Source organism: Drosophila guanche, unplaced genomic scaffold (genome assembly GCF_900245975.1).
Source record: "Drosophila guanche unplaced genomic scaffold, DGUA_6, whole genome shotgun sequence".
Taxonomy (NCBI): Eukaryota; Metazoa; Arthropoda; class Insecta; order Diptera; family Drosophilidae; genus Drosophila; species Drosophila guanche.
This window is the reverse complement of record NW_022995754.1, coordinates 3341489-3367283: the sequence shown is the minus strand read 5'-3', so window position 1 is coordinate 3367283 and position 25795 is coordinate 3341489. Positions and strand designations below refer to the sequence as shown.

At 48.2% G+C, this 25795-nt stretch overlaps 6 protein-coding genes across 6 annotated transcripts; 4 read left to right on the top strand and 2 right to left on the bottom strand.

Moving 5' to 3' along the window:
* Window positions 1-296: 296 nt before the first annotated feature.
* Window positions 297-2459, top strand: LOC117589425. Its single transcript, XM_034281360.1, has one exon. It carries the CDS (start codon window positions 359-361, stop codon window positions 2369-2371), a length of 2013 nt encoding a protein of 670 aa, XP_034137251.1. The 5' UTR covers window positions 297-358; the 3' UTR covers window positions 2372-2459.
* Window positions 2460-4204: 1745 nt separating this feature from the next.
* Window positions 4205-4752, top strand: LOC117589043. The gene is made up of 2 exons (XM_034280671.1): window positions 4205-4360; window positions 4438-4752. The coding sequence occupies exons 1-2, from the start codon at window positions 4340-4342 to the stop codon at window positions 4666-4668; spliced, it is 252 nt and encodes an 83-aa protein (XP_034136562.1). The 5' UTR covers window positions 4205-4339; the 3' UTR covers window positions 4669-4752.
* A 1292-nt stretch (window positions 4753-6044) lies between these two features.
* On the bottom strand, window positions 6045-7028 carry LOC117589071 (vitelline membrane protein Vm26Ab-like). Its single transcript, XM_034280703.1, has 2 exons — window positions 6565-7028; window positions 6045-6498 (listed from the first exon to the last, which is right to left on the bottom strand). Exons 1-2 carry the CDS (start codon window positions 6571-6573, stop codon window positions 6097-6099), a joined length of 411 nt encoding a protein of 136 aa, XP_034136594.1. The 5' UTR covers window positions 6574-7028; the 3' UTR covers window positions 6045-6096.
* A 2026-nt stretch (window positions 7029-9054) lies between these two features.
* LOC117589047 (vitelline membrane protein Vm26Ab) lies at window positions 9055-9695 on the top strand. Its single transcript, XM_034280674.1, has 2 exons — window positions 9055-9115; window positions 9176-9695. Exons 1-2 carry the CDS (start codon window positions 9104-9106, stop codon window positions 9569-9571), a joined length of 408 nt encoding a protein of 135 aa, XP_034136565.1. The 5' UTR covers window positions 9055-9103; the 3' UTR covers window positions 9572-9695.
* Window positions 9696-14572: 4877 nt separating this feature from the next.
* Window positions 14573-15781, top strand: LOC117589216 (eukaryotic translation initiation factor 4E1). The gene is made up of 5 exons (XM_034280961.1): window positions 14573-14913; window positions 14990-15064; window positions 15132-15231; window positions 15288-15375; window positions 15440-15781. The coding sequence occupies exons 1-5, from the start codon at window positions 14591-14593 to the stop codon at window positions 15598-15600; spliced, it is 747 nt and encodes a 248-aa protein (XP_034136852.1). The 5' UTR covers window positions 14573-14590; the 3' UTR covers window positions 15601-15781.
* Window positions 15782-17960: 2179 nt separating this feature from the next.
* Window positions 17961-19487, bottom strand: LOC117589291. The gene is made up of 4 exons (XM_034281081.1): window positions 19470-19487; window positions 19224-19404; window positions 18466-19148; window positions 17961-18406 (listed from the first exon to the last, which is right to left on the bottom strand). Exons 1-4 carry the CDS (start codon window positions 19485-19487, stop codon window positions 18227-18229), a joined length of 1062 nt encoding a protein of 353 aa, XP_034136972.1. The 3' UTR covers window positions 17961-18226.
* Between the last annotated feature and the right edge of the window lie 6308 nt (window positions 19488-25795).

Sequence of the window (25795 nt, the reverse complement as noted above, 5' to 3'; positions counted from 1 at the left end):
AGTCGTGCAGCCAGAAGCCGCAGCAGCGCCAAGCAGCAACGTGTCGCTGTGGTTAAGCTCCACCCCTAACGGGGAGCATTTGTAAGGGTTGTGGTGCACTCAAGTGCCATGCTGGCTGCTGGCTGCTGCTTGCTGCTTCATTTTCCTAATTTATACGCGCGCAGCGTTGTGCTAATGAAAATATACGTGGCAAGGCAACCGCAGAGAAAAGAGAAGTGCGGGACTTTGCCACTTGAGCTGGAAGCTAAGAGCTACACATCCCCTGGAAAACATTATCTGAAACATCTAACAAGCAGAAAGATTTCATTCAAATTCAAAGTAAAATAAAATTCAATATTTTTGCGTGTCAGCTGAAAGTATGGAAGAAGAGGACACAGAGGAGCTGATGCTGGATAATCACTACCAAACGCTGCTCACACGTTATGCGGATTACTTCAAGGGTTTGGCCTTCGGTTCGGACCGCATAATCATTGACAAATGGCTGGAGGTCTTTGGGCAGGCGACCGCTGAAGAGAAGATAGCCCGGAACGGGTTGATGCTGCTGCTGCAGGGTCACCTCTCGGAGTTTGGTTTGCTCCAGGAACCCTTTACGGATATGCGAAGTTGTAGCAGGAATTTGAACAGCGTTTTGGATAGTTATCAGGGCATAGCGATGGGGCAGGAGGCAGAGGTGCCGACAGAGTACACAGAGTTCTCAGAGGCCTCCTCGGAGCTGGGCTTCTCAGATCCGCAGCCCTCCAGCGGCGTTACAGTGAACGGAAGTGGAAATTTAACGCGGAAGATAAAATCCTTTGAGAGCAACGCTCAGCGCACACATATGACAGCCGCGCTGGACTCCAGTGAACATTTGCAGAACTTTGGCAAGAATGTGGCCAAGCGAACAACTTTCTACAGTCTGCCGCAGCTCAACGAAGGGGAGCCAACGCCGCAGAAAGCTTTCCTGAACGAATACGCGTCTTTGTGTGAGCTGAAGCAGCGCTTCGAGGAAGTGGCCAAGCGGCTAGGAGTTGAGTCTGCACCGAGCCAGGTTGAGCAGAAACCATCGGAAGGTGAGCGTCTCAAGGTGGCTGGGCACCATCGATCGGAGATGGCTACAAACGAACCTGAAAGGGCACCCCAGCCAGAGGGTGTACACAGTCAGCGCAAGGAGGAAGCGCCAGCCCAACGGGCAGAAGAAGGCGCTGAGACTGTGAAGCTTGGCAAACATGTGCGATTCATGGATGTAGGGAGCTGCGATGAGTGCTTCAAAGATGCCACAACTGCAGAGGAACCAAGTCCAGGACTTCGACAGGCGGAACCACGAACCAAAGATGCTGCAACCGAATCGATGCCAACTGATGGGATGCAGCTGCTAAGTAAATGCCACAAGGAAGCAAGGTGCAAAGATGCTGCAACGGAATGGACACCAGACACATCAAGCTTAAGCCCATCACTGGATGATCGAAGGGAGCAGCGGAGTAAATGCCACAAGGAACCGAAGTCTAAAGATTCCACAACCCAATGCACGCCAAGGGAAAGAACAGAAAGCTGCAGCTCTAAGGCTGCACTGGATGTGCCAAGAAAGATTCAGAGCAAGTCAGCCAAGGAAGCACGCTCCAAAGATGCCTCAACGGAATGTACACCACGTGAGGGACAACCGCTGGACGATCAGCAGCAGATCCAACAACCCCAAGCAGGCACTGAGCAAGGGGAAAGCACAGGCTCTGTGGCTGAAAAGCTACAAATCCTCATGGATAGAAACGAAGAGCTGCGTCGTCAGTGCCTGAAGTACTACCACGAAGATGGACGCTTGAGACGGATCCCAGCCGCTGACGCGCAGCTCCAGCCTCAGCGACTGCCAGCCACAGAGGGTTTGAAACGTGGGCTACTGCGGGGCATGCAGCGTCTCAGGCGCTGGAATGGAGCACCACACAGCCTAAAGTTCTTCGCGGCTATCTTCAGCCAGTGCGGCGTGCGCGTGGGACACAGGCAACTGCGCAGACTGGACCGGCAGCTGGAGCAGATGGCCACCAGGTGGCTGCAGGAGCAGTTGCAACACAGACGGGAGCGTGTCTGGAGCCTCTATCTACAGTCGGTGACGGCCAAGAGTGCGCCACAGCTCACGCCGCGGACAGCCAAGCAGCTGGATGAGCTGTTCGAGAACCGCAAGGCAGTCTTGCTAGAGCAGATGGAGCACACGGCGAAGCTGAAGGAGCTGTGGGTGGAGCAGTGTCTGGGCCGAATACGAGACCAGCAGCTGCAGCAGGTGCTCGGCAAACTCGATGAGAAGTACATAAAACTCGTTAAGGGTCTGAATAAACTCGTCCGACGGCAGGACAAGCTTTCGAGGCATAACGCCAGGCTGCCCCGCTCACTAATTAATTTCATTTAAACACCACCGGTGGCAGCGGGTTGCAGTTGAAGTTTGCAATGCAACAAAATAAAGAAACAATCTACACGGTAAAGTGTAGTACTTTTTAGCGCTCTTTTTTAATTATGCCGCTGCACCAAAGCAAAAACACTAAGCTAAAAGCTGGCATTGAGTAAGGGGAGTATAAGACCTGTGCGATACCCTGTGGGAAGAGCAGAGGGCAGAGCTATAAATGGAAGGCAATTGGAGACAAGGCAGGGTCTGAATTGCCAAATAAAAACGAGTGAGAACAGCTCCGATCTGTGGTGGATTTGTTTATATTTGAAGTCTAAATTTCAACAGCAACATTTGCCTTTAAAGTTCACTTCAATTTGCCTTAAAATCTGCTGATTAAAATAGTCTCTGTAGTCTCCAAAATAGTGCGATTATTCTTGGGCATCAGTCAGTTTATTCCCTCATTTAATACATCTTCCACAGGCAACAAATTTCCAATTTCAAGCCTCGAGTTCGGTTACCTTTTTTGCCACTTTTAAGCACCCACCAACCAAGCCACCTGCCAGCCCATATACCCCTTTTGCACACCACATCTAAAGGGTATTGATAACAAAGCGAAAGCGAAATACAAGCAAAAATGGCTGCCAGCTGGGTGGGGGGCAGCATTTGCCATTTTGTAAGCAAACTGGAAATTAGCACTAAAATAGAAATAAACACACACACAAAAACTGTCGCTAAAAGCAGTTTTCCAAGTACTGGCCAGCAGAGTTGACGGGGCGTGGTCAAGCGGGGGTTGGACTACCCCAGGGGACTGGCAGTGTGGAGCTGTTTTGTGGTCACTGAACTTCGCTTGGGGAAACTGCAGCGGCAAAAGCAACTTAAAGTCTGGCAAACTATGTTCAGTTGAGTACATGAATAACTCAAGTTATTTGCAATAGATGTACATATATATAAATGGTTGTAAAAGCCATAACTCTCTGCCATCAATGATGGCTTCATCAGCTTTTTGGTTGGGGCACAAAATTTATGGTCTATATTCAGAGCAATTTGCATAGAGTTTCGCTACTCACTGTGTGTCTGCCTGTCTGCTTTTGCATTAATTAATTATTTATAGCTTGCGAAACAAGAGCCGCTACCCTCCTGCACCCCTTGTACCACCCTGCTGCTGCCGCTGCCGCTGCTGCTCCTTCATCCTTGTATCGCCACATTGTTTGCTCAGTTGCAAAATGTGTGCTGTCTGCCAGGGCTTGGCCTAGACTTTAAGTTCCCTTTCCCATTCCAAAGCAAGACATCAAGTGCTGCCGCTTATCTAACGAAATTGATCGAAAAAATATGGTTTTTGAGGCTCATGTGCATGGCAGGCACGCACACATAATTATCATTTTTACAACGTCTAAATATTTTATGCACGGCTGCTGGCTGCCTGTAATGAACAAAGGGTATCAGGGGTACCTTTTTGGTGTGTGTTTGTGACGCAGCAGGAAGTGTCGCCAAACATGGCTTAACTCGGCTGCGCGAAGGGGAAAGCAGCGCTGCACTTGGCTTGCAATTTTTACTCTGGGTATTTCCCATTTGATCAGCGTTCTTTTTGCTCGTTTTCCCATTGAACTTTTTGCTTCAACGCGTGTTTATTCTTTGTCAACAATTTCAAATGGCATCAAGAATATAATTTATGCCGCTCAGCGCCGGCAATATCACTGATGGGCAGGGGAGCACCACACAGGGCAGAGCCCTCGCTCTCGCCCTCTCTCTCTTTGGGTGCTTCTCATTGGTGCTCTGGCGAGTCTGTTGGGTCCGGCATTGTACCTTGTACAAAGGCTATAAATATGATTGAATTCTCGGACCATAGAGTCAGTTAATTTTTGGAATTTGAAGCGTTGAAGTCGGTGAGAGGAGCGGGAAGTAAAAAGAAGAGCAGAAAGATCGAGTTGGAGCAGCAAAAAGTGAAGCAAAATCAATCTACTTAGGAATAACTTAAGCAAAATCCACCAAAGGATGCTCTTCAAAGTATTGCTGGTGAGTTAAAGCCTCGGCATCCCGGACTCCCCGAACTGGATATCATCGTTAAATGTGAATCGGTTATTCCCTCACAGCTCGCACTGCTGGCGACTCTCGGCTGCGATGCAAAGCCTCAGCTGCTGCTCACAGCGCCAGTGAATTATGCAGCGGCAGGAACGGCAGGAACGGCAGGTGCCTGGCTGGCAACAGCACCAGCGAGCTACTATCCGGCATATGCCGGCTATCCGGCATACGCGTCGTATGCGTATGCACCGGTATATGGCGCATACGCCACGTATCCCTACTACTCCTATCTGAGGCGCTGATGCCCCAGGATTCAATGTAATCTGCAGATTTGTGTGTACTTTTATTCGATTAAATTTATTCTGTGTATTGATGCTTTAATGATATTTTCTCGGAGCAGCAAAAATCAAAGTGGCACCACTCGGCCGCATAAATACATAAAATGACGATAAGCAAATCAATAAACGGGGGGAGCATCCACTGTTCTATTGAGGGGTCCGTTGGGTGCCCCGACTTGTGGCTCAAATTTGCTTACATCTGCGCATATTCTTGCTGGGGGAGAGAGTGAAGCAATCCTGTGGCCATCCTCGGTCTCGGTTGCCCAGCCACTGATTCACCTTTTACGTGTATAAATCTTTTATTCATGTAATCCATTTGAAAAACACGTTGGCACATGATTTTCTCCGTCTGCCACACACACACAAAAAGACGGGACACAACAAGCTGCCACACACACACACACACACACAAGAGAGTGTGCTCGTGCCTGTTGGTGTATATTTGATTTGAAAAATCGTCAAAATTATATAAAGTGAATACAAATTTCATTGAGTCTCAGATTTGTATTGCTACGCCAGCGTCTACGCCATGGGTCTGCCACAGCAGCGGGCATAAATGTAGTTACACACCTACGGACATTATTCTCGGTTATCTTTGGGCATTTGTGGCACTTTTTACATTAAGCAAAAACTCTTTTTCTTACCTCCAATCCTTCCCCTTGCTGCTGCCATTATGTTTCCCAACAACAACAAAATGGAGCAGCAGATGACAACAACTTTTGGGAGTGCTTGACGCAGTTTTATTGAATAAAAGTTCATTAAATTTGGACGCTATCTTATGGCAAAGAACTTGTGGAGCGCTCCCCTTCCGCACCTAATGCCTTTCGCTGCTTTTACCTGGATTTTACTAGCCTTTTCCGCTTGCGTAGGAAACTTTACAACTACTTGGCAGACAGGGCGAGACAGCAGCAGCAGCAGCAGCAGCAGCAGCAGCAGGGACACAGCATCCGGCAGGAGATGATGCCCAAGTTGTGATAAGCAGCAGCAGGAGCGGGGCAACACCTGCAGCCCCCAGGCAGCGCCTTTCAACGCGCTGCACAAAGTCAACCAGAAAACTTGACAGAGGGTGCAACAAAAAAGAAAGAGAAGAACGGAAAGAAAGGAAAAGGAAAGGGCAGGGAGAGCGAGCGCAGGAAATGCCGAAAGGAAGCATATTTCATATAGAAAAGAAATCCTTTTAAATGGAAAGTTTAATCCAAGCTAAAAGTTTTCGGGGCGGTGGATGAGATGCTCGATAAGAGCGCAAAGAGCGGAGCACAAATTGCCGCCACAAACAACTCGAATGGACTGGAGTTCATTCTGTACTCGGAATAAACGCTTAAAGATAGAGAGAGAGAGAGTTGATGTATGAAATTCTTTATTTACACAAATTGGTCAGAGATTTGGTCGGATTTACTTCTTCAGCAGCAGGGGAGCGCTGTAGGCAGCCGCCACTGGAGCGGCCAGGGGCGAGCTGTAGGCCAAGGGAGAGGTGTAGGCAGCGGCATAGGGCGAGGCGAACGGTGCAGTGTAGGCAGCGGCGTAGGGCGAGGCCAGACGTGCCACTGGAGCGGTGTAGGCAGCGGCAAACGGAGCGGCAACAGGCGCGGTGTAAGCGGCAGCAATGGGAGCGGTGTAGGCAGCCGGGAAGGCAGCGCTATGTGCCACCGAGTGGGCAGTGTAGCTGGAGGCATAAGGTGCCACATAGGCAGCGCTGCCCACCACAGCTGGAGCGGTGTAGGCCAGAGGAGCGGCAGCCAGCAGGCCAGGCTTGGCCGAAGCCACAGCCACCAGAGCGAAGAAGCAAATAGCGAACTGAAAGGAGTCAAAGAAAGATGAGCAAGAGTAATCCTTGGGCTGGGAAATCCCTCAGCTACTTACGTATTTCATGTTGATGGTTTTTGGATTGTTTTCTTGTGGGTTTGTTGGCTGTGTTGGCTTAAAGCTGTGAGCTCTGTTTGATGTTGGATTGCTGGCGCTGTGCAGTTTTTATACACAGTCTGACACATCGAACGAGGGGGAGGCCGTGCCGTGCCATGCCGTGACGCTGGACCATCGAAGGCCGCGCTTACAAATGCAGCGAACATCGCTGGACGCTGTTCCAGTTTTTTGTGGCCAAAGCAAAGCATTGTTGGCCACGCACTCGTGGCACGTGCTGGGGCGTAATTTGATTTGACTTTGGGGTCGCTGCCAATTGAAATGCGTTGTGCCACGGAGGCGGAACAAAGGCCGTAAACCAATTATGATCATGGCGTTAGCTTATCCCGTGCTCTGTTGCAGCTTCAATTATTCAGGATCTTGGCGCGGGAACTAGTTCATTGTTCAAAGGGAGGCTCCTGCCCGCCTGCTACCCTCATCAGCAGTCAGCAGTCGGCAGTCAGCAGTCAGCATGAATAATTTGTGGCAAGCACTTAAAGGCAGGCCTCCTGTGTCCCCGTGTCCCTGCTCAAAGTGACAAATTCAAAACGAAATTTCTTTAATAGACTTCCTCTGGCTGTTCATGTTGATGGGGGTTGTGTGTGGGGTTGGGTTGTCATGTGTGCCGTTCACTTTTTACGGCACTTAAACGACGCATTAACGCGCACGCACAGCTGCTGCTGCTGCCACGCCTACCATAGCTGCCGCCTCCCCAAGTTGGCGGCAGTTGGGCCTTTATGTTGGCAATAAACTGAACTTGGGGCAGGGCCGCGGGTCCGAGTCCGGGTCTGGGTCTGTAAAAGAGCAAAAGTGGCGCGAATATTTCGCGGAACTTGTTCAGAAAGTTCTGCGCTGAATACCCTACAATAAAGGGCATATAAGTGGGTGCCAAACAATGGAGAGAATTTTTTATGAGCTTAAACCAAAATTCATACAAATTTTCCATACATAATTTTTTTTTTTTTGTATTTCTTTAAATTGCTTTTAATGAGTACCAGCGGCTCCATCATTTTATGTGAAATATTTCTTCAGCGCTCTAGGAGTCTCTTTTCTCTTTCTCTCTTTTTTTTGTGTGTAGAATTTTCTTGCTTTTTAATTACTTGCTCACTTTGCCACTCATGAAACCATTTGGGCCTGCTGCTGCCCCAGGGATTGGCGGGGCGAAGTGCTACCCTTTGATATGCTGCTGCTGCTTTGTGCCACTCGAGAGTTGTGCCACAGCGGAGTGGCACAAAGCTTTTAGGCGGATTAACCAATATAATAATTTCTAGTCGCAAAGTCCTCGACACAAACTTGACAATGAAAAGCAACTCCAACTGCTGCCACATCATGCTGCCCCAAGTCAAGTGTCAAAACAAATATGTTGCTGGTTGCAAGATTTCAATTTGTTGCTGCTCTGTGGCAACCTGCGGCATGATTGTGCATTTAGTAGACCGCTCAGACACGCCCTCTCAGACAGGGATGAGGAGTGGAGATGGGCTGGGGACAAACGGCAAACGGCAAACACTCGAGCGAGTGTCACAGGAGATGCTGAGGCTGCGGTGTGTGGCGGGGAATACTTCAAGCAGCAGTCGAAAACAGAACTGGCAACTGGCAACTGGCAAATTTGCAGCCAGCCAACAGTTGCCACAAAATCCACACAAGAACAAGCGCTGCGACAGAGCTGCAGCCCCTGCCCACTGGCAGAGTTTCTACTTCCCTGCCTTCCTTCATCCCTTATTGCTCCTTGCCGTGCTGCACCCTTGCCCCTATGTCTCCCTGCCATGTCCCCAGTCCTGCCCCAATCCAATGCAGTTCAGAATTTCGCCTAATTGGCATTTTTAAGCAAAATTCACGCTTCAACACTTTTTCAAGTGTGAGTCTGCCAGTGTGGGTGTTCCATGAGGATGTGTGTGTGTGTGTGTGTGTGTGATATGTACACCACTCCTTCATGCTTTTTCCCCACTCGATATTTCTAATTAGTGGAGTTTTAAGCTCTGACATGGATGCCACACGCGCTCCAACAATTCCCCAACAATTTGTGACATTTATTAATTAATTTTTGCCAGACTGTGTTTGGCTGCGGCCTAATCTGCGGCTTAATCTAGGCTCAAATGAAGCGGAATCTGCTCCCACTGTCTGAAATTCAAGAAGTAATCATAAATGTGCGACTGGCTACCGTTTCGGACCTGCAGCCAAGGTCAGGGCCACAGATCGGTACCACAGTCGAACAGGCACGCACTCGACATGGCCTGGCCAATGGTCTGACCAGCCAACACGAAATCTACAAACCACTCAAATCTAGCCAAGAATTGCGCATGCGCAACGTCAATGTGTCCGTCAGTCGTTGACTTGCTCAGCTCTTTGCGGCGTGATCTGCATGGCAAATGAGTGTCAGCCGAAAGAGTCGCTCCGAAAAGTGTAAGTGGCTATAAAAGCGTCGAGGGGCTCTCGATTGGACATCAAACCGCCACAGCTCATCCAGCAAGACACAAACCAACAAAAAACCCAAACAACAATCAAAATGTTCAAACTCGTAAGTAGCCAGAGGATCTAGCTATGGGGAAAACCGATCTGATCCTTCATTCTTTTGCAGGCTGCTGTCTGCTTCTTCGCTGCTTTGGCTGTGGCTTCGGCCAAGCCTGGTCTGCTGGCTGCCGCTCCTCTGGCCTACACCGCTCCAGCTGTGGTGGGCAGCGCCGCCTATGTGGCACCTTATGCCTCCAGCTACACTGCCCACTCGGTGGCACATAGCGCTGCCTTCCCGGCTGCCTACACCGCTCCCATTGCTGCCGCTTACACCGCGCCTGTTGCCGCTCCGTTTGCCGCTGCCTACACCGCTCCAGTGGCACGTCTGGCCTCGCCCTACGCCGCTGCCTACACTGCACCGTTCGCCTCGCCCTATGCCGCTGCCTACACCTCTCCCTTGGCCTACAGCTCGCCCTATGTGGCCCGTCCATATGCCGCCGCCCCGCTGCTGCTGAAGAAGTAATTCCGCAATCCCCCGAACACCCGAAATGGTGCACCATGATCGTACTTCTCATGGTTTTGGCACTCATTTTCCATTCTGCACCTTGTGATTTTGTTTTGTGAAGTAAACGTTTAAGAATCAATGGCATTTTGGCATTATCTGGGACTGCGGATTAGCATGCAAGTGGCATTGGGACGCGCATATTTAAAGTGCTCCATTAGCGAGCGTTTTTTTTCGTGGCTAAGCCGTTCAATTATTGCTACACGTCGAGCCAATGCCGATGCCGAGGCCTGCATATCAATGAGGATTTGCTTCAGCTATCATGGAGGGTTGCTTCAGCCATAGATGGTTGAAGGATGCTTCCATTTGCTGCCAGCGAAATTACCGCAGCAGCCGCAAGCCACCAAAATATGGGTTAACATTCCACCCATTCCACCCATCGGTGACGAGGTTCCTTGGGCTCCTGAGTCTGAAACTTAGGCGGCAGTAAATTAATCTTGACACCTGATGCTGGCACAATTTGTGAGTCGACTCGGCTGTCGACTGTTTCTGGCGTTAATGAAGCCTGAAACCCAGAATGCGCCAACACAGCCAAGGCACAGATGACGATGATGATGATTTTGATGATATTTGACTAAGAGGGAAGAGGGGCAAGGGCGGGCGGGGTGGCCTTAATCAATATTTAATGACAGCTGAGAACTCTGGTCGGGAACACTTTGGTGAAGTTATTTGCAGACTTTCAAGATTTAAGTTGTTTTTGGAGTGGAAATGAAGTCGAAATTCAATTCGTTTACAGCAACACAATTTGTGGGTGGGAATTCTCCAAATAAGTATACAAAAGTGTTGAATTTCCCTCCTTGTCCATAGGGTCTTGTTTGATGATACATGTGTAAGGATATTCCTCCCTGCTTAAACCCAATGTTTAAAGTAAAAACTTTGCCAATTATTGTTTTTCGGTAAAAGCTCTTTCCCCCCTCGAAAAGCTAGCCCAAAAGGGCGATGAAAAGTCAGAACTCAGAAGTCAGAAGTCAGGAGGCTGGCAGCAGGCAGCAGGCAGGCAGCGAGTACTGTTTGACTTTATTGTTGACTTTGTTAAATGCGGCTAAATGGGCGTAAATGACCGGCAAAGAAAAGCAACAACAACCGAAGCCAGCAACAGGCTTCCTTCCTTCCGGTCCAAAGTTAAAGTATGTACGAGTGTATGTGTGTGTGTGTGTGTGTGTGTGCATGTTTTCGTGTATGTAAGAGCAAACATAGAAGGGTTAAAAGTTTAAGGAGTGCGTGTAGCCCGAGGGCACGCTCTGTCCGCTGCTCCGCTCGCCTGTGTGAAAAGTTTCTGCATATGCTGGCAGAGATTACGGTACATTTTGCGCTTGAATAATCGTGTGGGTAATGTGGGTTTCGAGAGGGAAGGGGTGGGGGGGGAGTAGAGAAAGCCATAGGCAGCATCCACTTTCATTACAAAAACTGACGGCGCGTAAGGAAACTTCTTGCGGTTGCTTTTGTACAGTAGACGCAACGAAATGTGAGCAGCAGGTAGCGAGAGAGAGAGAGAGAGGGAGCAGGAGAAGCAGAGAAGACACAACAAAAAGACACTGGGTTCTCCCTCATCATATTCTACTTTATCCTCTGGTAACCATTGGAATTATGCGGCATTGTCTAGAAATGAGTTTTCGTTTGCTTGTTGCTATTTTTACGTTTCATCGAACAAAAGCAGAGTACCGTACCTGGCGAAACGCAACAGCAACAAAGAACCGAGAAACTGGCAAGCATAAAGCACACAACGAGAGGAGAGCGGGGCAAGACAAGCTTGACGCAGAAGCTCAGCGCTGCATGTTGAGCGAGGGGAAAGGGGAAGGAGGATAGGAGACAAGAAGCCGCAAACACTCAGCAGCGTTAAGGCAGCAGAACAGCCCAACGAAGCATCGCCATTGCACTCACACTCCCACCCGCACCGCAACTTTGCAGTGTGCATGCTCATTCCCACCTACCTGCCTAGCAGCAGCATAAAGAGAGGGGGAGTTTAACCAACCGACGGAGCAGCGGGTAGAGACAAAGAGTATAATACGCATGCTGACGTGACGTGTAATGCACAGCTGCAGCCAGGCGACAAAAGTGTCAAGTTCGATGTCAGTTTGGCACAGAAATGTGCCATAAAACGTACATATGTATTTCGATTACTTAAGAGTGATTTGCTTGGACTAAAGTTAATTATAGTCCTACGAAATCATTTTCGTTATCTTTGTCGCCTTTGTCAAGCTATTTTCTTTTGCTCACCAAAGAAATGCAGCCGAGCCGCCTTTGTAGTTATGGGCATGATGAAGAAGCCAGCAATCTCCCCTCTTTCTCTCTCTCTCTCTCTGTACTATACCTCGTTGGTATGCCATGCCAGTACCATTCCAGCCCCCCCTTTACCGCGCTGGCTGTCGTCGCATTAAGTGAAGCACGCGGCATGCTGGAGGATCAAAATGAAGTGCTGACAACGCAATGCGGTTGATGCTGTCAGGCATCTCTTCACCACCCCCCCTGCACAGCCCAACCCAACAGAACGTCCATGGCGGGCACACGACAGCCGAGGCGTACACCTGGTAAGCATCTTAGCGCAGACCGCAGAGCCAAACAAAAGGATATGAACGGGCGAGGTCCTGCTTCTCGATGGTTGCCACTTCAATGACTCTGACGCCCGTCTGGCCGGCCCACTCTGAGCCACCTACTCCAAGCTCCAACGGGCTGTTTAATTTACGCGCTGCTATTATTTTAATCTTTTGCGCTACACCCAGCGTGAAATGACTTTCACCTGGCCCCGGCGTCGGCCCCTGCTATGGTTACGGTTAAGGCTTTGCCTGCCATCGCCCAGAGGCTGCCGTCCTGGTCCGAAGCATTTAGCACAATATACATACACGTACGTACATACCTTTGCCTTGTACTTCTCGAAGTTTTTGCCCAGATACGCTGGAGATGAGATGGAGGGCGCAAAACAAATCCAAGCAAGGTGAGGAAGAGAGGAAGCTTTTGTCAGTTGGGTTGGCCTCAAGGTGCTGCAGGATGTGTTGTCGTCGTCCCTCTGTGGCTGTGCGGCTCCTTGCCATTTACCATTGCTTTTTATTGTTTTATGTGGCTGTCTGCCCCTGCTTGCCACTTCAAGGTGCAAAATGTACGACGTGCGTCGTCTCGTACATCATCGCATGCTTTGTGCTTTCAACGCTGAAATCTTTTACAATCAACATGAAGGAGAAGCAAAGCAATTTTGTAGCCAAAAAAAGGCAAAAAAAGAGAGACAGCACAGAACCCAAAGCCTGAGCCGGAAAACAAAGCTGAAGCGACGAGGGGGAAACGGAGTCCCGAGGAGGCAAACATAATGCCCCAAATCATTTTCATTTCTTGCATGCGCTTGTCTGCACTGAGCTGCTTCTACTCCTTGTGCTTTAGCTGCTGCTGCCTTCAAGTCTTCAAGACGCTGTGGGGCGGACTTCGTTCCGGCTTCCTGCTCTACTTACGCGCTTTTCCTACTCCTCCACTACTCAAGTCCGTGGGCGTTTTTACTGCTCTACGGCACTCAAAGCGCTTAAGCTGGAACACAGAGGAAGAGCTAGAGCTGCTTTCCCCCTTGGAGCTACCACTACACGGTAGAGGCACATTACAATATTTTAAAAGATTTACTGACCATGTATTTTCAGCTCAGCCAGCAAAGTGCAAAAAGCTGTAAAATATTGCGTATTCGCCAAAGTGCCACCTGAGAAGCGTTGCACAAAGTCAGATTCAACAAAGCATAACTAAGCTTCGAAGGAGTGGAAGAGGGGTTACGAAAACTACTGCCAGAAACAAGTGTGTGAGCCGAGGCATGCGGCCCATGCAGCAATCCTAGAGTCATTTCAATTTGCCACTGAGGCTCCTGAATTTATTATCGTAATCAACTGAAAATATCTTCACTTGGAGTTGCCTAAAAATGCATACGAATCCCCGAAGGAGGACTGCTTAAGACCGAAAATAAATAGAATTTTTAAGTAAATGGAAGCAGGCAACTTATTTGTGCCGCACCCAGGAGATATATTAGACCCGAGCAAACCAGAACTAGGAACATTGCCAACACTTTTGTACCCCCAAAAACTTGGCCAACATAACTCAGCCGAGCAGCAGGGACAGGCAGTAGCTCTAGCAGCAGCAGCAGCAGCAGCAGCAGCAGGACGGCCACGACTCCTGGAAGCAACCAAAAGCCACAGCGGCTTCTGGGCCACCGCCATGCTCCAGCAACAAATGGTGCACATTACAGGGGGCCCCATAGCTACTTTACCAGAGCACCAGTGAAGCTGCCACGTAGCGACTCACATATTTTATTATCTGCACTGGCACACAGCGGGAGGTGCGGGAGAGCAGAGCAGAGTAGAGGATGGCTGTGCTGCCTCGGATGCGAGTGCTGTGTGCAACAAGGCGCAGAACTTAAGCGGCGAAGACAAATTTTTATTGCCACAAGCCCGAGTCGATTTCGATTATTGACTGGAGGCCAAACTGTTGCACAAGTGCTGGGGGCAGACGCCAGCCAAGGCAAGCCAAGGCAAAGGGTCCCATGTCTGGGTCTGGGTTTTGCCCTTCCCCGCTGTCTGCTGCCGACTGCTGGTGTCGCTCATTTGAGTCACATTTTATTATTTTCGTGCATTTATCGTTTGTTCGGTGGCATTTTATTTTATTAGCGTGACATTTCAATTGATAGACTCCTGAGGCTGTGGCTGCACGCTAAATTTGATTTAAACTTTACAGGCTGACATGGTCACACTACGTTTGATCTCAGATATGGCAGCACTGGGAATCGAGTACTCGAAACCTGCGCCAAGCACTTACTTATCGACTACGACTATCGATACTTGCGGCGTCGTAAAAAAAGTAAAACAAAAGTAGGCGGGGAGTTCATGCTATTTGCACCGATTTTCAGTCAGTTTCATCATTAGTAACTAAACAGCTGACGGGACAACACACAATTCGAAAAAGTGCTTAGAATTATCCCTTGAAAATAATTTAAAAAAAGTTAAAGAAAAGCAAAGCAAAATGGTGTATACTGGCTATGAAAACTATGCTCTGGGCATGACCATGCCCATGATGGGACCCGTCAATTTCATGGTCGAAGAGCAGGAGCACCAGCTGGAGCTGGAGCTGGAGCAGGAGCAGGAGCAACAGCTGGAGCTGGAGCAGCAGCTGCAGTTGAAGCACAAGTTCAGCGTGGTGCGCAACCTGCTGGACGAGGATTTGCTGCTGAAGCATCCGCTGGAGCATGTCTGGACGGTGTGGCACTGGGAGAATGATCGCACCAAGGCCTGGAGCGATATGCTCAACGAAGTGACAAGCTTCAACACAGTTGAGGACTTCTTTAGGTGAGTTTTTCTTTCATTCTTCTTTCATTTCCTTGCTAGAACATTCTCTGACCTGTGTCTGCCTGTGGCTTGTCAGTGTGTATTATTTTATCAAGCCACCATCGGATCTGCGCGTCTTCAACGATTATATGGTATTCAAGCAGGGAGTGCTGTAAGTTTTTACACGCAGCTGTCGGTGTTTTTTTTTGTTTTACATCAGTCCAATACCTTTTTGGCAGTCCCATGTGGGAGGATGATGTTAACAAGAATGGCGGCCGCTGGATGATCATGCTGGACAAGAGCATGAAGGCCATGAGTGACAAATTGTGGCACGATTTGGTGAGTGTTTTGGCATCGAAAATGCAACCACTGATGATCTGTTTTTTGCGCTGCAGATTTTATTGTGCATTGGCGAGTGCTTTCTACATTCGGATGAGATCAGCGGCATTGTCATCAATGTGCGCCATAAAGCCAATAAGTTGTGTGAGTAATGCAGGGAGCACCATCCAAATATATCCACCATGTGCTGAGTGCTTTTCCCCTGCAGCTCTCTGGACCAAGAGCGCCAACAACACTGCCACTGTGATGTCGCTGGGCATGCAGCTGAAGAGCATGCTGGGCCTGAACACCGTGGGCATACAGTATCAGTTGCACAAGGATGCCATGGTACAGACTGGACCCAATGTCAAAACCATTTACAAATTGTAAATGCCTGCCACACACACACACACACGCACACACACACACGCACACACACACACACAACTACCAAATAATCCAAAGAACATGGCAGATAATTTGAAGGAACTTTTCGAGAGCGTTGTCGTAAATGCACAGTTCATTGGCTGCTGGAAATGTGCATCTACGATCGCCTCGGAGCCACACACATGTCTGCACAACGCAAAGAAAGTCCACAAGATACAGCCCAGTACAAATAAAATACAAAGGCACCTAATTCACGCACGCTTATCCTTGGTGTCCTAATGTAGCCCCATGGCAAATTGTAAGCAATTTATGATAATATGCTAGGGACATATCCTAGCACTCGCACGATTTGTGGGGATTTTGGGTGGGTTTTTATTGTTTTATTGAGTTATGAAGTGGCAGCAGCCAAATGGCCGGAACGTGACACACTGCGAGGATATCCATTTCAGTCAGAATGCCTCCTGATAGCTGAATGAATATGCCAACACGTACTCGTTCGAGCAGTTGGAACAGGTAATAATCCAAGGCAAGTAGTTTTTCCCCACTTGAAGTGCAATTTAATAGCAGCAATAAAAGTTTCCTCTCTCTCTCTTGCCAGCACAGTACTCGGGCCGTGGAATGTCAAAGGGAACAAAACAAATAAGGGATAACCGGACTAAACACACACACAAAAGGAATGCAGAGATAGAGAGTGCAAATATCCGCCAGAGACTAGCACTAATGTTGTTGGCTCTTTCGCTTTCTTTTTGCCTTTTTCTTTATTAAATGAAATGCAAGCTTAATTGAAAAACGCTGACTTTGCGGAGTTCCTTCTATGTTTTCCTGTTGCTGCTCGTGTAGCCTGTTGCAATTTTAATTAAACAAAGAGCGTAAAATGCTTAACCATTTCATTCATGGACTCGGCATCTGTCCTTGCTGGCTCTCTGTGTGTGTGTGTGTGTGTGTCGTCTCCCAATTGTCTTTGGCACGTAAATTTTCTTTGCCAACAAGCACGAAATTGTTTGTCCCTGCGATACGGCATCGGCATGGTACTGGGTAGTACTCCAACCTCGACTGCTGTCCCTTTGGCGCTGCTCAACAAATTAATTGTCTGGTTTTTCACATAAACTTTTTCGGTGCCCGGCCACGGCTTGAGGTCCTGCGTTGGTCCCTGCCCCCACCACCCTGCCTGGCTGTCCAATTTGCAGCGCTCTGTTTGTTGCGTAAATTGCGGCAGTTCTTGGCGCTCTTTATTTGTTCCTTGATATCTTCTCCATGCCGCCACTCCAATTTCACTAGCGCTTTTCGTTTGGCTCCGTTGTCAGCTTCCGTTGCCCGCCCCGCCCCGCCCAACGCCCACTTTTGTCATAATTCAAATGTAATTTTGCCGCTTGCCAGGACACCATCTATCCCTCTTGTTCACACTCTACGACTGTCTCTTTCGCTCCCCTGTCGCTCATAATTATTTTTTGATTAAAGATTCCAGCCACTGCTCGACGCCTGGCCAGAAAATTCTGCTGAATTTCATTTTAGATGCGAGCAAACTTTAAAATTATTATTAAGAATATTAAGTGATGGCTGCTGCTGCTGCTCGTAGGAAAAACATAGCCAGAACCCCATCGGACCTTTGCTTTTAATTCAAGCTTAGAGTGGAGTACGCCCCTCAATGCTGCTCCATTTTATGAGCTTTCACTGCTTTATGATTTCATATTGCTGTGGATGAATTTTCATCTCCGTCTCCAGTTGATTTATTGGCATTTATTTCAGCACAACTTTAAGCTGTGAGGAGAAATGCACTTCAGCAGAGACGATTGCCTGTTGGCCGAGCTGTGGGAATGCAATTAAAATAACGAATCGTGGAGAACCAGTTGGCAAATTAACAGAATTAACTCATCGTTTCCATGCATCGACAACATGTGACAAAATGTCACACACTCGAATGCAATTAAAGCCAAAACGGTATCAAAATCAGATCTGATATACAGACATTATGTATACACAGATGGGGCTATGTGCCTGAGGCATAACTGCAAATTGTGCGCTGGAGTTACCCTCCGAGTTGTAGGCGATTTGCATTTTAAAATAATGACAGCATAAAAAACTAGTTAAAAGTTGACAACAATGAAATGTCCAACTTTTTGTTGGGTTTTTCTGTTTAATGCAACAACTCCCATGTACCCCACGTACCCTATGTGCCGTGGCCTGTCTGTTGACGCCTTTTTACCCCTTTTGGCCCAAAACAATAACAGCAGAACATTTTTCTAAAATTTCATGTCTCCCGCTCCGCCACGCTGCACCCTTTTGCCAGCCGAAGCTATTTGCAATTTAACTTTTTCCCCCCCACACACACACACAGGTTGTGGCAAAAAAAACAGACTGGCACGTAGAGCTTTAGTTTTTTGTTGGCCTTTATTAACTTTTGTCTCAGGGTTTGTCCCTTTGCTGTGTGCTGCACAATTACTGAGATTTGACACTAAGCCTGTGACAGGCAACAGCCAGAAAGGATTTACATTTACGTTGGCCAACTTGAACGTTTCAACTCAAATTTCACAGGCAAACAACTTAAAAATGAACAAGCGAAGCCCTCAAAGGAGACACTCTCCTACTCTCCACTTTCTTCTGCTCAATTGCGTCGAGGCTGCGTGGCACGTTAGTAGTTTGCTTCCGGAGTGCTGCATAGATGTTGCATGTTGCACGCCTTGCCAGCTTCACCGTGCGCCTCATCCTGTCCTCCGTTGTACAGTTGCTCGATGAGCCTCACGATGCTCATTAGCTGCTTCACGTTGGTGGTCGCGCCATCCACGTCCTTTTGCATCAATTTTTTCATAGTCTACTCGCGAAATGATTATAATTATCAAGAGGGTAGGGGCTATGTGGCTATAGGCTTACCAACATAACCAACACTGGAGTGGGCGTGAGTTCGTATCCCAAGCCTTTGATTTCTTGGACGGCTGTGGCAAGGCCCAGCTTCAGGGGGCCAGGAGCGGCATAGTTTTGGCACTGCTGGGTGCTCAGCAGGCGATGCGTGAGGAGCAGCACGCCATTCAGGCGCTTCGCATCTAGGTCTGACCTTGTCTGCCACTTGGGCACTACGACGCCCCAATCGGCTGGGTGCCTGTTGCGACCGACTTCGATCTTGCCGTAGGCGAGCCACGTGTAGTTGATGGGCGCATCGTAGTACGGCGGCAGGGGCAGCACCGGCCCCTCGAACAGCAAAGCGAGCACAAAGTCAAAGCGAATGCATCGCCGCCCATTGCTGCGACGGTCCACGGCCAATATCTGGTGCATGAAGGGCACGTGGCGGCTGTGGTTCGCCCTGTAGCTCAGGTCGTAGGATCTCATGCGGCCAATGCTGGCGATGGTCTGCTGCAGCTCCTGCTTCAGCACAAAGTTCATACACCTGGCGTTCAGCATGTTGCCAAAGAAGAATGGATGGAGCATGTCGGGATGACGCAGCTGCACAGTGCGTTGCTTCTCATCGAAGCTGGGGGCCAGTGCAATGGGCAAACGGACGGGCAAAAACACCTCAAAGTGCACTGGCAGCAGCAGGGATATTTCGTCCACACAGGAAGCTGCAGTTCGGGGGCGCACATTAGTGGGGCGATACGAACACGTGGAAGGAGGAGGGAGGAGCGAGCACTACATACCCGTACTCGGCAGTTCGCCGAGATAATCCTTGAAAACGTGACCGTCTGCCTGCATCTGAGCCGTGATGGCGTCGCCTATCATTTCCGCATCTCGCATAAATTCCTCAAGCCGGCCACTGCCGGTCTGCAGGTTCTCCACGAAAGTCGAGAGATCTTCAAAGATTTTCTTTGGATCTAGCTTCTGGAATTATCAGCAAATTGTTAGACAGTTTGGGCAAGCATCTGCAGAGTCATGTGTTCGCTTACTGTTTTATTTTCAGTCATAATTAAGCGAGAAAGCGCACTGATAAACTCAATAACAAATTCACAAATTCACAATTGACGTGTAGTTCTGTAAAGCGTTCGGCTCATGCAGTGTTGTGTAACGTGCATCTGCCAATTTTTCTGTATATACTGCAAAAAAATCATTAAATAAGGAAAAGCAGCAGGCATTGCGCTCGTATTTCATTTATATTGGAATATTAGCATTGCCCCACCCCAAAATAATTGCACCTTGCAACGCCGATCAGTGGCTTACTCAACGCAAGTGGGTGGGCCGTTGGGTGGTGCCGTGAATGAAATGCGAATGGAATCCAATTTACTATACATTTTACTACGTTCCTGTTGCCATCGCACGACGCTTCTGCGCAGTGAGGCACAGCATCCACCAGGATGCAGGATGGATGGCATTGGTATCCATGTTGCCAGCGAAACGTGAACGAACATGCACAAATGCTGGAGGACAGCGCAATCAGAACTCAGTTGCTGTTCGACGTTCCTCGTTGTCGGTTGTTCTCGCTCTCCCTCTTCTTCCTTTTTGCCGAGAAGTGTAATTGTAAGTGTGCCAGCCAGACAGACACAAAGAGAGAGAAAGAGCAGGAGAGTGACAGAGAGAGAGAGAGAGAGAGACTTTAAAGAGCGGCAGTGTGACAGAGAGCAAAGACCAAAAGAACCGTTATCAATAGCAACGCAAAGAGAGCGCGCCGTCGCAGTATTGTTGTTGTCTCTGTCTTTTTTGGGCTTGCAGTTCGTTCGCGTTGTGTACGAAAGAGCATGCAAAGGCGGCGAAAGTGCAATAGCAACAAGAGAAGTTAGCGGCAAAGAACGTGCGTGTGCCGCATAAATAACAGTACTTGTACATAGATATATTTCTGTTATATATCCATGGATATTTGTGCGTGTGTGTGTTGAGTGTGCCGTGTGCCGTTTGCCGGCTCCGTGAAATTCCGCCAAGTGTGCAACAAGGCTATAAGCAATTTTAACACTGATAATGTTGTGTTGTCCCTAATGAAAGGTGCCGTGACTCGTACTCATCCCATTTTGGAGGTACTTTCCTGCTCGTTGCATGCGCGCAAATTGAAAATAAATTGAATTGCAACAACGTGCTAAAATCATGACAAAACAACAACAACAACAACAACAAGAACTTTGTTTTTAAGGTTTCTTCTCTAGCGCTTCCCGTGCATATTTTTGTTGTTTTTGTTGTACACATAAAACGGTAAAAGTGCCGGCGTGCGAGTGCCGAGCAAATTGCATGCAAATTTTTTTTAGTTGAGCAGATAGTGGCCTCGAGACACTTGTAATAAAGTGAAGTGTTTTTTGGGAGTGGAACGGGTATATTTTTTTTTTTTGGGAGTGTTTACAGGTTTGAAATTGGTTTTGGGCGGAAGTAGTTTGTTGCAGCAGAAGGAGGAGTGGGAGTTGCTTGAGTTTATTTATTTATTTTGAATTAAATTTGCTGTTTAGATTAGCATGAATATCCCAGCGGAAGTTGACTAAACCTTTTCCTAACCTGTTCCTAAAGATCTTCCCCCCAAAATGCACTTAAAATATTGTTCTTTGAGCCAGCAAAGTGCCATATGGCCTTTGCCTTTGGCTTTGGCCTCGCTGTCTCATCAATAAGGCATATGCAGCAGCAGCAGCAGCAGCAGCAGCTCGTACATGTCCCCGGCTAGATGGGGATCCGCTTTCTTAAGTGCCTCTCAGCTTTCATGCCCAACCCCAAATTGAGGGCATGGCCAACCCCTTTTTAGCAGCAGCTTCAGCTGAAGATACATTTAGCAACGCATTCACGTAGCAGCCTGACAGGACGAGGACGTGGACGTGGACATCCTGCCTGCTGGCGACACTCTCTCAACCTTTGCTGCTAATTGCCGCTTAATTGTTTGACATTTTTTCCAAACCTCCCGCCCCGCCTGTATTGTTCGGTGGGGGGAGGGGCAGGGGGCCAATGGCATTTATTTATACATTTCTTTTGTGTGTCCTTTATGCAGGCAATTAGCAGCGAAGAGCAGCTTGAGCAGCAGCAAAGTTCGTGTACTCATAAATGTGTGTGTGTGTGGGGTGTGTGGGGTGTGTGTGTGTGTGTACACCTTGCTGAAGACCGGCCGGCTAATGCAGCAGCAGCAGCAGCAGTGAGGTAGAGACAAAGAGAAAGAGAGTGTGAGGCGGAGAGGCCTATTGATTTTATGAACGAAACTGCAGTTATCCCCCTGAGAGAGAGAGAGAGCGAGCGAGGCTGCAACTATTTTTGGCCAACGATGCCTGCTGCCTGCCTGCCGCCATGACAAACCATAAATCTGTCTGTGCCGGCAAATATACTCGTGCGGCCACACATGCAGATACACACAGGAATACACGAAAACGAATACGAAATACGAAATACTCATGCCACGGCCACTACTACTATATGTGGCTTATAGTGCAGCTGCAGCAGCAGCAGCCATAGTTGTTGCTGCTGTTGTGGCTGCTGCACACACAAAATTTATTGATTGCCGCAGACCCACACACACAACACACAACACACAACACACACACACACCCACACTTGTACGTAGGTGGCGTGTGTCGCATGTTGATGTCTGTTGCTGATGTGTAGTAAAAATCTCTCGTATTTCATGCGTTTTACAGCGGAAGTGACCAGCGCACACACAGACACATGGATACATATACCCCCTCCCCCACCCTGCTCTGTGTGTGTGTGCGTAGTAGTTGTAGTAATTGTAGTTTCTGCCATTTTGCCGGCACAACGCAGTTTTGCTTTATTTAAATTTTCGGTCATCGTTGCGCTCTCTCTCTCTCTCGCTCTCTCTTTTGGGTTGAGGGCAGGGCCTACTACATTTCTCGTGCTGCTGCAACAGCTGCACGCAGTGCGTATACGCAATATTTTGGATTGCTGCCACGCTGCGCCAAATTGTGAAGCTCCTAAGGGCAGGCTGCTGCTGCCACTGACATTAATTAGAAGCCAGGAACAAGTTTCACTTTTCTCCAGCACTCACTCCCCCACCCCCAATCAGCTACACTGATCCATCATTTTCCACAAAAGTCACGTACAAAATGTTTGCCTCACAAAGCAGGCAAAAAGGAAAAGGGAAGGGCAAAAGCCAAAGGAAAGTTTCCCACTTTAACCCAGAGAGAAAGAAAAGGGAATGATATAAGGCAGGGCAGGGAGGGATGGAGGGAGGAAGTAGGTTAAAGTTTTTCCTCTAACAAATTAAGAAATCACACACACACACACACACGCACACATACACTTGCAACGGAGCCTCGCAATGGAGGCGCCTCCAAAATATGCAAGCAAAAATTGTTAGCCAAAAGTTGAGAAATGATATTTTGTGGGGTCTGCGGCTGCGGCTTATATTTTATTTATACTTAAACGACACGAGAGCCGAGCTCAACGATCTGCCTGCCTGCCATTCTGCTTTATGTTTGCTTTTGCTTTCTGCTTTTGATTGGCGTGTGACGCCTCGATCCACGAGCTCACAATCCCTGACTGACTTGGCATTTAAAATTATTGCTGCTGCTCATGATTGATGTGCCGCTGCTGCTGGGTTAACAATCTTGTTGGATTTATGGCAAAACACGCGAGCACAAGTCCAATTGATTGGCAGCTGGAAGATACATTGAAAATGGATTTAAATGATGTATATCAAAAATGTTTGAGGAAACTTAAAGACTTTCAGACATTTCCTCACATTCTGCTCTCTCCAATTATCCCAGTATCGTTGCAGCTTTCAGTCGCCTTTTCCTCTTTGTTTTCCCAAAGAATTTCAGCAGTTTCTGCCTCTGCAGTTCTCAGACTTTTTTCGGAAACAACTTTTAGAGTACGTTTTTCAACAATTTTCCATTGTTTTTGCAGCCAGCACTCTCTGGTGTACTGTTACTGGTATATATTTTACTTAACCAAATATTTCCCTCGTTAGTCATAGAGACGAAACGAAGGAAACAAAAGACCAGTAAAGCGTGGCATAGTAACAGGCACAGCAAAAAATCACTGAGCAACAGCAAAAGCAGCCAAAACGTGTTGGCATCAGCTGCAAATGGGGGAAAAAGTTTATGACTTTAGACCCATTTTGTGTACATCCCCGCGCGGCGTACCTAGGCGGAGAGTGGGAGCAAGGATGAGGGTGAGGCTCTCTCTCTCTCTCTCTCTCTCGGTTGAACTCAATTTTTTTGCAGTGAATCAGAGCGACGTGGACTTACCTTGGAGCCGAGCCGCAGCTGGAAAGTGCTTCTCCTGCTGCTGTGGAGGGGTCCTGCCCCCAAGCTTGTGCTCTGCTCCGTGTCTGCTTGGCTGCTGTTTTTAAATGATTTTTATGTGCACTTCAGAGGCAAGAGGGCACAAGGCACAGGCACAAGGCACAGGCACAGGCACTACCTCTGCCACCCTTTATTCTCCTCCTTATATATATATATTTTTATGCATATAATTTCTTGCACAATTTTGTAGCTCTGGCTTTTCATTTCACAGTTTGTTATGCATTTTCCCCACTGGAATGTTGTTTGTTTGTTGCTTCATGCTTTCGGTTTATTGATTTTCTCTCTACTAGTTTTTACATTCATTTCTATTTTCATTTGTGTCTGCCTGCCGCTGTTTGTTTGCGGCCAGCCGGTCGGCCAGTGTTACAATGCATCAGACGACAACCGACAACCTTCTGGACCACTCTGCCACTCGTCCACTCTGCGACTCTCCATAGTCCACTGTCCTCTGTCTACCCGCCGCACAACCGCCTGTGTGCCTGTCTCTGTTTCTCTCTGCTTGCCCGAGCCCCTTTTGTTTTGCCAGCCGAGATTCCCATGCAGTCCGTGGTTCTGGTCCTTTGCATTCTATTGATTTTTTGTGGCAGGCGCACCGGCAGCGGCAGCCGTACCCAGAGATGCTGTAAAAAGTCATTAGCGAGAGGGTCTGCCTGACTCTGTGTGTGTGTGGTCTCTCGAGTGCATAATGGCACAATTTAAATACGGCTACGCCATGTGAATGAACCGTGAACTATGACCGCAGCAGCAGCAGCAGCAGCTCCACCGCTTAAAGCCGTGATGCAACTTCATCTCCCACTCTCTGACTATCTCTCTCTCTCTCTCTCTCTGTCGTAAAGCTTAGATCCAATTTGTAGCCTACTTTTATGGGCATTAACCTATGCCCATTTGTCGCACACATGTTTATTTATCTGTCTTTTTTCTTTCTATTTACTCACGCGAAAACAATAAGCTAAAAGCCATTTGATTTTGATTTATTGACGCACGTACAACAGAAGCGACAGTTGGGCTGGCAGCTGGGAGCTGGGAGCTGGGTCGTGGAGTGGCATGCAACAAGCGAAACAGATGCCACAGACATGATAGAAATCGATGGCATAATGATTATCTATTAAAATAAATCACGTATTTGGCAGACACGATGGCTGCTGCTGCCATACGGCGGAGACTGCCGTTACTTGAGCAGTCAGACCCAAGAGCAGACACGGACACGGACACGGACACGGACCTGGCCAAGCGTTGAAGTCTATAAATTGCACTTGTCTTGGCCTTGTCTGCTCCTTTCTCCTTCCTTCCCTTTTGGCCACATGTGCGCTTGGCGCTGCCTTGGGCAGGCTTTAATGCCTTTTCCATGGCACAAATTGTCACAGGCGACGGCAGGAGGCGGACAGCCCGAGGCAGACACACCGCTAAGTGTAATACAAATAAATCGAAGCTGACTTCAAGTGTCTAAGCCTTTGGCAAAGACTCAACAATCTATAAAGGAAATAGAGGGGCAATGGCAGGCCAGAAGTGGCAGCTCAAAGTAGAGTTTCCGCTTTGATCAGCGGACCACTTCTGATGGATTTCAAGGAAGAGTTTAAGCGGGCATTAGCTGGCTTTTAAATGTTTAAATTTTGTTTGCTTTCGGCGGAGGTTGAGTCCATGAAATGGTGGGGCAAGCTCTGGCTACAGTGGAATATTATTTAAGTTAAATTTGGGAGCATTTTGATGCCAACTTTCTTGCTGCAAGTTTCTGTGGAAATTCTTTTTGGGTACACAATTCTGCTCTGACTTTTGTCTGCTTAAGCCTGCAATTTTGATACGCTTTTCTGCTGGCTGTCGTCGCACTTTTCAACTAATTGCCAGCAATTTAGCAAACGTTGTCAGTGCAATGCGGCGTATGCGTAATATATATGCATGTTCTTGGCTTTATTTTGCTCTGTGCTGCTGCTGCTCTGGCTGTTCCTTGCTCAATCTCTCATTGTGTGTGCTCCCCCCCTCATCTCTCACTCTGTCTCCTGTCCGTCTCTCACTCTCTGTGCCCTCCTTTCTCTCTCTCTCTCTCTCTCTCTCTCTCT